Below are 14284 nucleotides of genomic sequence, written 5' to 3'. Positions count from 1 at the left end.
GGTTGGTGGCGTTCTACACCTACCTTGTCACACCTGTGGCAGGCTTCCACCGTGATAGGAACCAGTAAGAGTAAGGTTATGTCTTTACAGTTCCACTCGGACAAATTCGGTGGTGTTAAAAAGAAGTCAAGACTCGCTCTTTCGTCTCCCTTTTGTTTCAGTTTGCAGCATGCAGTGCAGGTAAAGAAGATCTTAGAAGAACTGCAGCCATCTGGCAGCGATCTTCAGGTACTCAGCGAGGACGATGGCTCCAAGGTTTGGTTAGATTGGGTTGTGCCCAACCTAACCAAACGGGCAGGCGGAACCCTCAAGAGTTACTTGAATTCGCTGCAGATGTTTCTCGAGTTTCTGCTCAATAGAGGTAAGAGAGCAGACCTGCCCGATATGCCAGAAAGTGAGAGAAAGAGCCTAGATGAAGTGCGCAGCAGCCTAAAAGGATGGCGGCGGACGATAACCAAAGAGACCTCGGCTGCAAGATACACAAAAATCTTGCAGGAAACGGAGAAGTACGTTCATTTCGACACTATTTGCCCTAATTTCATAAGCCTCTGGCTATTACATGCTACCCTGGATATAACTGTCGTTTATTGTTATAACTCTTATAATTACAGTTCGCTCACGACAAAGGAAGTGGACCAAATCATGCATTCTGAAACAGCCCAGGAAGGCATACACGCCTTGAAGGTTGCGCAAAATGCCACTAACAGCCGTAACCTAACCACAGCCCAATACGCAGCCGCGCGTGACTACATCCTCATTCAGCTGACAAGGAGCGTCGGCTCACGTCCTGGTGCTTTAGAAACCGCCACCATAGGACAGTTCAAAGCGGCCAAGTGGGATAAGAAGGAACGGTGTAAAGTTATGTTGGTTGTTTCACACAGCGCCCATCCCCCTAGACTCCAACATGGTGCACCAGCTTGAGATATTCATAACAAAACTTAGGCCACTAATGACGAAGGATGTATCGGACTCTGGGAAAATCTTTCTGAAAACCGATGTTGCACCTTTTCAAAAGGCCACCATTGGTCACCGGATCACCGCCTTTGTATCCAAAACAGGTGTATGTGGTGACCGGGCAATAAGCGCCACTGATTTCAGAAAATGGTTACTCACAAAAATGAGAGAGCAGAAGTGGGTGGGCATGCCAGTAAACGAGGACCTCCTAAGACGCCTCATGTGCCACAGTGAAAAACCAGCACAGACCTGGTAGGTAACAGGAATAAATCGAGTTTTAAGCACCTCTGTGTACACTTCTTTCTCGCAGGGATAATGACATTCATACAATGTGGTTTACTTTTATCCCATGTCCAACTCTAGGTACCTCAGAGACGATCTTACTGAGCTTGCGGCTGAGGCGTCTCAGCAGATTAGGGCCCATACAATGCCATCCACGCCGACCAAGACCAAGGCCGTACCCTTGGAGAGCAAAACTGTGCAACCTTGCCCTAGCCAGTCTACCCATTCTCTGACCCCAGAGGAGCAGGCAGCCATTTCCTTCGTCTTTGAAGACGACATCTGGCATCGAAATTCTCCCCGGAGGGAACGTGTGGTCTCTCTGATGGGGAAGGATGAGGTCCTGGGGAAGATTGCGTTGTCGGAAAAGAAGGTTAAGCGGGTGATCGACAGGGTGCGGTAATTGGTCCAGTCCCAGAAACCTGTCGTCCCCAAAGACCTCCCGAAGGAAGATCCCGCAGAAAGGACAAGGAGCTTTGTCCTGTCCCACCCCTTGGGAGAACAAGACATACCTGAATCGTCTGCCGCTTCGATATACTCGTTGGCGTCTGCAAGACAGGCATGGTCAGCCGAGGAGACAGTCCTCATAAAAGAAGCAGTTGCGCACTTGGACAAGGTCCCCACCCACTCAGAGATAAGATCCATTTTCGGATCCAGCATCCGACTGGAGCAGATTTTGCGAAATAATTCTTTCGACCGTGTGAGGAACAAGGTTCACAACCTATTCAAGAAGAAATACCATTAGACCGCGGCTGGGTACCTTAAAAAATATTCAAAAAAAAAAATAGCCAAAAAAAAGTCTGTGTCGTCACTGTTGTCTGATTCTGAGTGATTCGTCAGGGATCAAGTGCGAGCTGGGGTAACCAACTCTCGGGGAGTGCCCCACGTATCACTCAGTCTCGCGACAACAGGTGCATCACATCACACGGCCCCTGTTGTGTTTTTTTTTTTTGGTTACATCGTTGCGTTTTGTTTTTTTTTTCGTTGCGTTTTTAACTCCGCCATTGCCGGTCCCAAGCCCGGATGAGAAAGGAGGAGGGTTGGGCCTTGGACTTGCATCCAAGGCCCGTAAAAAACACTTCAGAAAGGGAATAAACTGTTATTTAAGTTCTGATAGAGACAAAGACGATAGCTATGACTATAAGGAAGACTTAAGGAAAATTGAAGAGGAGGATGGATATGTCGCAGGATACTGTCTTACACAGAGCATCTTTACGAGAGCATGTCCGCCATTGCGGGTCCCAAGCCCGGATTAAAAAGGAGAAGGGTGGGGCCTTGGACTTGCATCCGAGGCCCGTAAAAAACACTAAAAACCAAGGGAATAAACTGTTATTTAAGTTCTGATAGAGACAAAGACGATAGGTATGACTATAACGAAGACTGAAGGAACACTGAAGAGTAGCTGGCCGACCAAGCTGATGAGGGAAGCATCTCTTGACGATCATGGAGCGCAGAAGGCCTTGGCAATGAAGGAGTGCCTCTTGAGCCCCCTGAGGCCTATTATCCCGATGACATGGGCCAGACATGGGCTTTGCAGTTTCTTTAGATTGACATGAGCCAGACCCTTGTGAGGGAAATAAAATTCTTCTACTACTTCGTGGCGGCTTGCCAAATGTGCAATTTAGACCACATCAAGAATGTATGTCGCAGTATCTTTACGAAAGCATCGCTGAGAACCGCCTTCCTCTCAACAACAACCTGGAGAGCAAACATGTTGCAAGAAAAAGCATTAAGATCACGAGAGATGTGTGTCATTCCGCTGACATGTTGCGGAGAGTCCAGAATATGCTGTACAGCACTGTAGAAAGGAGGAGAGAGATAAACGTGGAGGGGAACGTGAGCGATGATACCGAGACTGCCCCTGACTAATCTCTCTCTTTGGTATTAAACTCGAAGAAACCTAAACCACCTTTCTCACTTATTAACTTATTAACAATGAAGTCACCTTGGGGGAAGTATATCAAAGCACCGATGGAGAGAGTGAGAGTGGAGAGGTGGTGGGGGTGGGAGGGGAAAAGAAGGTGCAACCTGCAAGCAAGATTACAAGCCCTACAAAAAATCAACGACAATCAACAAACCCAGTAAGAGGCCATTGGTGCTATCCCTCACCGACCACTCTGATTCAGAACCAAAACGGAGGAGGAAAAAAAATTGAAATGGAAGACGAGTCTTCTCAGTACTCGTGGGAAGCGGTGCCTCCTTCGTCCCCTCACGCCACAACACCATCTGTGGCGCCTGCATCAAGTCTTTGGGAAGATTGTGTTTTCGGAAAAGAAGGTTAAGCGGGTGCTCGACAGGCTACGGTACTTGGTCCAGTCTCAGAACCCTGCCGGCACAGAAACCTCCCAGAGGAAGATCCCGCAGCAAGGACCAAGAGCTATGTCCTGTCCCACCAGTTGGCAGAAGAACACAGAGGTGTTCTTCTGCCAAAAGTCTGCTGCGTCACATTACTCGTCAGCGTCTGGTAGACAGGCATCGACGGACGAGGATACAGTCCTCATAACAGAGGCAATTGTGCACTTGGACAAGGTCCCCGTGAACTCACAGATAAAATCCATTTTCTGCTGCTGGAGCAGATCCTTCGAAATAATACCTTCGACCGTGTGAGGAACAAGGTTCACAACCTATTCAAGAAACGCCATTAGACACGACCGTGGCTGTGTACCTTAGAAAAACAAATTAGAAAAGCAAATTAGGAAAAAAAAATTGAGAAAGACAAAAAAAAGTCCGTGTGGTCACTGTTGTCTGATTCTGAGTGATTCGTTAGGGATCAACTGCGAGCTGGGGTAACCAGCCCCCGGGGAGTGCCCCACGTATCACTCAGTCTAACGACAACAGGTGCATCACATCACACGGCACCTGTTGTGTTTTTTTTCGTGACGTCGTTGCGTTTTGTTTTTGTTTTCGTTGCGTTTTAACTCGGCCATTGCCGGTCCCAAGCCCGGATGAGAAAGGAGGAGGGTTGGGCCTTGGTCTGGCATCCCAAGTCTGTGAAAAACAGTTGAGCAACGGTTTGAAGATTGACTAGCAAAACATGAAAAAATGGGCTAAGGGGTGAAAGTGAGAAAAACTCGTCTTAAGGCTTGGAGACCACTAAAAAGGTGCTATAGAAGTTCCTGTTGGGGATCATTGAGCCTATAGCAGGAGGTTCAGGGAAATTCAAAATTTTGACCCAAATGGCTATGCTACTCCTTAGCCAAAAAAAAATTTGACCAAAATGGCCCTGCTACTCCTTAGCCAAAAACTCCAAGATGGCAGATAAGATGCCCTCATGGGTACTTCCCTAACTCCTCAACCTGTCATGCTCTTGACTTGCAAATTATGAGAGGACTACATGAGGTATAGAACCTGTTGTGTTTTTTTTTCCTTACGTCGTTCCGTTTTTTTTTTCCTTCAGTTTTCAACTCCGCCATTGCCGGACCCAAGCCCGGATGAGAAAGGAGGAGGGTTGGGCCTTGGTCTGGCATCCCAAGCCTGTGAAAAACACTTGAGCAACGGAATAAAGTGTTATTTAAGTTCTGATAGAGTATTGTTCTTTGTTGTTGGAAGGAATAATGGACTTCAAGTTTGTTTTATCAAACAACAACATATTATACATCGTTAGAAAGGTCTTGACGAGAGGAACATTTTGGTGTATTTAAAACCCTTCAATGCGGAGGCCTTGGACTATGCCTACGACTAAGACTATGATTGTGACTAGCACTCTTATTATGACAATGATTATGACTGGCTAGGAAGATTACTATTACTAATACTAGGACGACAGATTTGACTATGTCCAAGAGTAACGCCATGGACATGGTTATTGTCATAGTCATAGTCCTAATCATAGTCAGAGTACTAGTCATAGTCAGACAGTCATAGTCATAGTCATAGTTTTGGTCATGGCTATGACTTTGATAACGACTATGACTATGACTATGACTGATACTAGGAGTCACAACCATAGTATGGTCATAGTCGTTATCAAAGTCATAGCCATGGCCAAAACTATAACTATGACTATGTCTGATGTATGACTGGGACTATGACTCTGTCTATGACTAGGACAATGATTATGACTATGGCCTAACTCTTAGTCATAGTCATATCTATAGTCATAGTATCAGTAATACTCATAGTCATAGCCGTAGTCACAACTATAGTATCGTCAGAGTCATTATCAAAGTCATAGCCATGACGAAAACTATGGCTATGACTATGACTATGTCTGACTATGACTAAGACTATGGCTATGACTATGACTACGACTAGGACTAGGACTATGACTATGGCCTTACTCCTAGCCATAGTCATATCTATAGTCATAGTATCAGGTATAGTCATAGTGATAGCCATAGTGACAACCATAGTATGTTCATAGTCATTATCAAAGTCATAGACATGTCACAAACTATGATTATGACTATGTCTATATCTGACTATGACTAGGACTATGGCTATGACTATGACTATGACTATGACTATTACTATTACTATGACTCTCACTATGACTTTGACTAGGAGTCTAGGAGTAGGACTAGGACTATGACTAGGGCCTTACTCTTAGCTATAGTCACATCTAAAGTCGTAGTATCAGTTATTGTCATAGCCATAGCCATAGTCACAACCATAGTATGTTCATAGTCATTATCAAAGTCATAGCCATGTCAAAAACTGACTATGACTATGACTATGTCTGACAATGACTAGGACTATGGCTATGACTATGACTATTACTATGACTATCACTATGACTTCGACTAGGACTAGGACTATGTCTATGACTAGGGCCTTACTCCTAGCCATAGTCATATCTATAGTCGTAGTATCAGTTAGAGTCATAGTTATACCCATAGTCACAACCATAGTATGGTCATAGTCATTATCAAAGTCATAGCCATGTCCAAAACTATGACTATGCCTGACTATGACTACGAATATGAGTATGTCTATGACTGGGGCCTTACTCTTTGTCATAGTCATATCTATCGTCCTAGTATCAGTCCTAGTCATAGTCTTAGCAATAGTTAAAACCCATAGTATGGTCATAGTCATTATCAAAGTCATAGCCATGACCAAAACTATGACTATGACTGTATGACTGACTAGTACTCTGACTATGATTAGGAGGACTATGAATATGACAATAACCATGTCCATGGCGTTACTCTTGGACATAGTCAAATCTATCGTTCTAGTATTAGTAATAGTAATCTTCCTATCCAGTCATAATCATTGTCAAAATAAGAGTGCTAGTCACAATCATAGTCTTAGTCGTAGGCATAGTCCAAGGCCTCCGCATTGAAGGGTTTTAAATACACCAAAATGTTCCTCTCGTCAAGACCTTTCTAACGATGTATAATATGTTGTTGTTTGATAAAAAGAACTTGATCTTCATTAGCCCCTCCTCCCAAGTAGATCTAAGCCTTCTAACTCTAAAACTGCCAAATGAAATCTTTAGTAACTTGATCACCAGACAGATGGTTATCCAATGACTATCGTGTGTAAGATTCATGAAATTCAGTTAAAACGTCTACGATCTACAGGCAAAGAAAGACACCCAGGGTAACAGTATTAACACTAAGGTAACCGCATTAACAGTTAAGGTAACCACATTAACATTTCAGGTAACCACATTAACCTAGGTAACCACATTAACATCGAAGGTAACGACATTAACATCGAAGGTAACCACATTAACATCGTAGGTAACCATATTAACATCGAAGGTAACGACATTAACATTTGGGAAGCTAATTAGGTTTCATCCCCTGTTAATGGCGTTACCTTGTAACCCCCCTCTACTAAAAATTCATAAAAAATTCCTGTTTACGAATCTGAGTCTGAACCTTAGTATGGTTAACGTACTAGGATAGACATATACGTATATGAGAACGATCCTTCGCAGTAAAGCACTATTTGAGCAATAGTGAAAATCAGACCTGAAAAAAATTTCAGGCCTGTACGGGATTCGAACCACTGACCTCTGCGATACTAGTGCAGCGCTCTACCAATTGAGCTAACAAGCCAACTGGGAGCAGGCCATCAAATTAATTCGACATAAACCCGTAGATGATAAATCAAACGACAACAAACATATGAAACATATGTGTGAACTGCGGTTATGAGACGTATATGAGAACGATCCTTCGCAGTAAAGCACTATTTGAGCAATAGTGAAAATCAGACCTGAAAAAAATTTCAGGCTTGTATGGGATCGTTCTCATATACGTCTCATAACCGCAGTTCACACATATGTTTCATATGTTTGTTGTCGTTTGATTTATCATCTACGGGTTTATGTCGAATTAATTTGATGGCCTGCTCCCAGTTGGCTTGTTAGCTCAATTGGTAGAGCGCTGCACTAGTATCGCATAGGTCAGTGGTTCGAATCCCGTACAGGCCTGAAATTTTTTTCAGGTCTGATTTTCACTATTGCTCAAATAGTGCTTTACTGTGAAGGATCGTTCTCATATACGTCTCATAACCGCAGTTCACACATATGTTTCATATGTTTGTCGTCATAGACATATACGCATACCGATTATCAGCTTTATTGAATAAAATTTAAGTAAGATATTGGGGTTCAAAAGTACGGTAAGTAACGCCATTAACTTTCGAAGGGAATAAGCCCAAATATAATTAAAATTCGACGAAACCAATGGCAATGCTAACAAATTAATAGTTCCCTCTCGCGCTGTGCGGTTTCCCCCTGATTCCCCCATAAAAATTGAATATGTGGCTAACCCTAACCCTAACCTTTAACTAACCCCAACCCCAACCAAGACCCTAAGCTAGCCCTGACCCTAATCTAACCCTAACCTTAACTTTCTTGAGATTATGTTAAGTTTAAGCCATATTGATTTGTTTGCTTATGCTTAATCGTAAGATTAGTCAGGCATCCCTAGCTAGGATAGCCGCGGAGGCTGGGAACGAAAGAAAAAACATTATGGGATAAGAGAAAAAAGCACACGGAGAGAGAGAGTTAGAAAACTTAGAGAAGTCGGAATAAAATTGTTCAGTTTATTCAATTGAAAGTGAGTCGTGAGTATATTGTCAGAAGAAACATTTCCGACAACTTTAACCCAAACCCTAAATGTCAATTTTACCCCATTTTCCTCAGTGTATTGCTTACTACTTTTTTATAACATTTTAATTTAATTTTGTTTCATTTTAATTTTATTTATTATTTTTATAATATATTTTTAAATTGAGTTTAGGAGCATGCTGTTATTTCTACACTATACCGGATAGCTCATGCGCGGACACAAAAACCATACCGGATAGGGCTTCTGTTCACAAAGGCAACGCTGATTTCGGCGCGGTTTTTACAACGGAGCGACACTGCGCCGTTTCGATCTTGAAAGTGAATCGTTACGTATCGGATAGGTTTTCGTACCACTCTTTAGCATCGTGTGAACAGGTTCCAGACCACAGCAGAAGTAAAAAACTCGGAGGGAGGATTCAATTCCACAATATGGTGGCCTTGCCACTTGTGTTGATCTCTGCTATCTCGAACGCTGTACTCAATTTACAGCTCTGTATCATGAATTTAACTACTTTGAATCACCAGAAAAGACAACGGACACGACTTCAACTATTGCTGATGCTCAAGGATTTAAGAAAGAGAACTAACGGAAGGTTGTTTCCTCATGCAAAATTATTTTGGGTCAGACCGGAGAGATGTAATGAATCGTGGGGCAACTTTATTACCCAAAGAGTGACTGCAGAAGAATGTAAGGAAGATTTCTGTATGAACCGTGAGACATTTCTGAAGTTATGTGACGACCTGAGGCCTAGTTTAGAAGGACAAGCTACAAGGATGCAAATGCCATTATCGCTCGAGAAACAAGTTGCTGTCACCCTCTTATTATCTTGCAGATGAAGGGCGTATGAGAACGGTAGCCAATGCTTTTGGAATTGGTAAATCAACTGTTTCAAATGTGGTGAGACGTGTCACCATGGCTATTTCTAGGCTGCTTGGTCCGCAGTATATTAAACATCCGCAGACCATAGAAGAAGTTCAAGAAATGGCCTTGCACTTATAGGAAAGACATAGATTTCCTTAATGTCTTGGAGCAATCGATGGCACACACATAGGGATCAAGGAAAAATAGGCTCCTTGCACTAAGAAGTCACGTGATCTTTTCTGCCATGTTGGAGGGCAAACAAGTCGGTTGCTACAGGAAACAATGGCTGCCTCGTGAGACAACGAAAGGTGAGTTACGCAAATATTTGCTTTACTTGTTTCTTTGTTTCGAAACAAAACGATACTTATCCACTGAGAACTCTCAAAAAGAGCGACTGTAATAGTTGCAGACCTACTGATGTATTTGATTTGTCAGAAAGCTCCATATTTGCTCGGTTTTCGCGTTCGTATAATCCGCACTTTGCCAACTGGTATGTCATATCATTTTTTTTAACTCCCTTTCAACGCCGGTTTTGTCCATTTTTTAAGTTGATATTGTTAGGCGATGATAGTCGAGTCGATGTAGTTTCCAGAATGGTAGCGAATAAAACATTTCTGAGTGAAGGTGAGAAAAATAAGTTTGTTTACTTGTATCCTCACTATATACTGGTTCTATTTCAGATAAAGAGACCACAGAGTGTTGTGGAATTTTAGATCTTTTGGAGCCTAATAATAGTGTGATGGCTAATAAGGGTTTTAATATTGATGATCTATTATGTAGTAAAGGGGTAAAGCTAAACCTTCCACTATATCTTTTAAATCATGCACAGTTTTCACCAGAGGAAGTCAAAGAAACAAAAACCATAGCCAAAGTTCGGATTCGTGTGGAGAGGGCCATACGCCGAATTAAAGAATATCATCTTTTTGGCAATGAAATTCCTTTGTCACTTTTTGGCACTGTCAATCAGATGTGGACTGTGGCATGTTTGCTTGTAAATTTTCAGGGACCATTAATTTTGAAAAATAATCTGTCTTAGCAGGTGCCACAGGGTGTCATCATTATACATATTACAGTGATGTAAGTGTTCTCACAAAAAATAGTTAAAATAAAACATGTCAACCTTATCCTTACATTCTTGGGAAAAAATAGGATCAAATACTGTTCTTTGGCACAAAAACAAATCATCATTGATGTGACAGAAAAAGTCACACCAATCCAGGCCAGAAGTACCTAATTGGCATTGTACTTGTAAATAATATGCATGTTTCTTGTTTAGGGTTAATTCATTTGAAATGGGGTCATGCCTAAGGTAAGCCACATCATCTAAGCTGGTTGTTCCTTCCTGGACAACCTTTGTCTCAAAGAAGCCATAAGGACTTTATGAACCATTTTGAGCTGCCTCAATATCTTAAACCTTCCTGTCTGGAAAACTTCCAAGCCAGGGCCATTTTGGATTTATTACCAGACCACTTGAGTACAAGTTTACCATCCCTTTCTTTGCTTTAGTGGCATATATGGATGCTGCTCTACCCCCCATTTCTATAGCGGCTGTCTGTACAAGCCTAGAAGGCTGAAGTTGTTTAACAAGAGTATCAAAATTAGGAATTCTCTTTGCCACTGTTCCAAACATGCTTGCAGTGATTCTTTTTTTCCTTAATAAATGTGAAAGGTCACTTTCATCCTGTTCTCTCATTTTTTCTTCTAAAGCATGTACCACCTCTAAAGTGACTGACAGTGACTCTAACCTTGCTGATTTGTTGCTGTTCGAACAAATTGACTCATTGTTCTTAAACCTTTAACCTGTATTAGGAAGGGGTAGCTTGGGGAATGAGATGTGGGCAGAACCATTTATGACATATTTTTCTGTGAGCCTTTGTTGGTAAGATATTACAGACCCCTTTAGCACCATTCCAAATTTGGTTTGTACAGAAGGAAGATGTGAGCTTGCAAAGTTTTCCAGATCTGGTAACAAACTCCACAGTAAAGGATCAGGATTTAGATTTTTGAGTTTAGCTTTTTGATCAGGGCCCAGAATATGATACTGGGATGCAGGTGAGTACAGAGAGGTTTTAATGAATTCTGATGAAAAATGCACTATCACACTGTCTAGAGTAAGCCCTTGAGATTTGTGACATCTAATGGCATATGTCCTGGAGCCCACTTCACACCCTGCCTCATCGCACTTGAACCAAATCTGCTTTTTTGATGTTCACCTCTCCAATCAAAGGAAATACAACTACCAACTCTCTATTTTCTTCTCTCTTCAACACTCCACGCGATCCAGTTTTTAGATCATCAAATAGATTCCACACAAGGATCACTTTACATCCAGGTTTCAGCAGCATGCGCTTGTTCGCAGAACAACTTATCCCAGTGGTATCACCACTGCCTTGACAATCAAACACAAGTTTTTCACCCACCATTCGAAGGATAATGTTAATATTATGAAGCAGCGAAGGGATGCGACGGAAATATATGTCGACCACATCATCGTTTATATTTTGAGGCAGTGGTCTTTCTAGGGCCCAAAAAAATTCCAGCGTTTGATCAGAGCAACATCCCAAGTGAATGTTTTTTAGCGCCGCAAGCAACTCAAGTTCATTGGGATCCTGGCGAAGGAAATCCGTCAGTTCGAAATGGTGCACAATCACCTCATCAAACAAAAGAGACTCGAACATAAAGCATTCACGGTCAAAGAGGCTTGGTACAGGGCGAAGTTGGAGAAATTCACCAGTGATTAGGACTTGCTTACCTCTAAATCCTTTCATTTTGCTCGGGTGGACGTCCTCAAGCAGAGCATGATGAATTGCATTGGTGATCTCAAAAAACAAGGCCACTCCTCATGCTAGCTTCATCCAAAATTATAACGTCTGTTCGGAGGATTCGCCAACAAACGTGAGGTTGTGAAATGGAGCGTTCCACCACAGCTTTCCAAGGTAGCGACACGGTATTCAATACATAGTGTGAGTGCACTGTCGCAGCTTTATCACTACAGTCTTCATAGACAGTGCAAGCGATACCACTAGACCATAAAACTTCAACTTCCTTGCCATGCCTTCGCATCCATACTATGATTGATTGGATCAAGACCAATTTACCGGAGCCAGCTTGACCGCGAAAAGCACATTATGCCTTGATTTCACAGCCTTCATAATGCTTTCCTGGTCTGGCGTTAGCTCCATCTTGTCATGCAGCGTTTGTGTAGTCTTCTAAACTGTCAAAAGTCCAGGGTTCTGTCAAAGTAGTGTTTACAAAAAATGTTGATTTGTGATTAGCTGTCCAAATACAAAGGCCATGGTAAGCTTGGTTTTTGATTGGCTGACCAAATACAAAGGTAATGGGCAACGATCTGCAGTGGGGTGGCAGAAGCGTGTGTTTTGTTTGTAAGTTTTACAGGTCCTAGGGGAGGGCGGGGAAGTACTTGTCATCTTGATAACTGACCCCAGAACACCTAACGAACCCACTTCGCAGTCGGTTCATGATTCAGCTCGTTTGTTGGTTGCATGGCTTATCGATCCAAGCCTCAATTGATATGAGTTGAGGGCGACAAAATGGAACTTTCGTGCCAAATTATCCTTCATGCATTGGGGATTTAGTTTCTTCCTTCGATTGGCTATCTATCGAAAATGGTGGAGGGGCAGTTTGAAAGGATTTGAAAAGTTCTAACTTTATGTTTTGACCCGAACACTGAGGCCATATCTCAGGTAGTCGACCACCATGGTTTCCAACCTTCTCTTCTCTTTAAGATGAGAAAACCAGGATTAAAAAAAATTCGCTTAAATCAAGTTAAATCGGCAAAATAGCGACACCAGGAGGAAACAACACACGTATGGAAGAAGGTAAGCCATTTTTATTGAACACTTTCACTTTAACTACCTCCATGGATATCTAGTAGAAAATCCCATAAAAATCCTTATAAATCGATATGCCATATTGTGTTCCTTGTGTGGTTCATATAGAGCGCTTGGGTTACCTGTGATTATAATTAAAGATCCAATTTTATTAATTTAATAGCTTGCCCAGCAATTAAATCTGCCAAGACCACTAGGGACATTCTTACGGAATTCTCTTCCCTGAGAGCCTAAGGGCTGTAACTAGTGTACATATTTGTAAGAAGCTAAAAACGTATGTTTTGAAACAATCATACTGTTAATTCCGTGAACATTTTTAGACTATGTACTATATAGATTTTTTATCGCTTTTTAATTTATTGTTAAAAAATTTTATTTTCATTTTGTAATTTAACCATTATATTCCCCACAGTTTCTTTTAGATATTTTTAACTTATTGTAAAGCGCATTAGTTCGTATACTTACAATGAATTTTGAGCAATATGAGTATTAAATTTATTATATTATTATCCTAGGACAACTGGACTTGAGGTTTGGACAAATAAAACCAGAACCTCACTTGTTCATTGAACAAGTGGAGTTCAAAGTATTTTTTCTTACCTGGAATGCTTGCGTCCTAAATCGAAATTTCGTGTCTATTCCTGGCTATCAAAACGAGCAGTTTCTTGCCCACTACAACGTTCGACCATCCAATTTACAGCTTTAAAATTGCAGTGAAGTGCTGTCAAGGGCAGCACCGCTGAGGAAGCCGTGGACACACAACAAGTACTTCTTATTCTTTGTCTGTTGAGGCGTTAAATTTAATAGTTGAGTCAAAATCTCTACCCGTTATGGTAGATCTTTGGACCATAGAGTTACAATCCTCGATACGGACAAAGATGGCGCCGTGCGTAGCATTCTTGGAAAATGTACCACTTTTAATGTCAACAAACATGGCCACTGTCAAACGATGTTGCGAGCTGAAGCTAAATGAAAATGACATTTATGGCGCCAAATTGAGCAGACATTGATTTCTGGACAAAAGCGGAGGCGATAAGGTGACTCAAGTGTAGGGGATGTAGAAATTTAAACAACCTCAGCTTGAAAGATCTAAAAACCAAGTAAGTCTCAAGTCACTTTGCAACAGTGTTTCGTAGTTGTTATTTCGAAGAGAATTCAACCATCAACAGAAAATACGAATTTAATGGGGTTCTTATTGTTTATGACTGTTAAGAATTCAGGTTTACATCAAATATGACTGGGATAAGAGGCTGTTAGTGGACCCAGAGGGCAAAATCTCATAACAAAGACGGAAGGAAATGCAGAGCC

At 41.8% G+C, this 14284-nt stretch overlaps 1 protein-coding gene across 1 annotated transcript; it reads left to right on the top strand.

Annotated features, from left to right (window-relative positions):
• The first annotated feature begins 78 nt into the window (after nt 1-78).
• LOC148735441 (uncharacterized) lies at nt 79-921 on the top strand. The gene has a single exon (XM_088755666.1). It carries the CDS (start codon nt 79-81, stop codon nt 919-921), a length of 843 nt encoding a protein of 280 aa, XP_088611792.1.
• Nucleotides 922-14284: the final 13363 nt, after the last annotated feature.

This window comes from Stylophora pistillata, chromosome 3, assembly GCF_964205215.1.
Source record: "Stylophora pistillata chromosome 3, jaStyPist1.2, whole genome shotgun sequence".
Classification (NCBI taxonomy): domain Eukaryota; kingdom Metazoa; phylum Cnidaria; class Anthozoa; order Scleractinia; family Pocilloporidae; genus Stylophora; species Stylophora pistillata.
The sequence above is the reverse complement of the archived record's forward strand: the minus strand, read 5'-3'. Positions and strand labels throughout refer to the sequence as shown.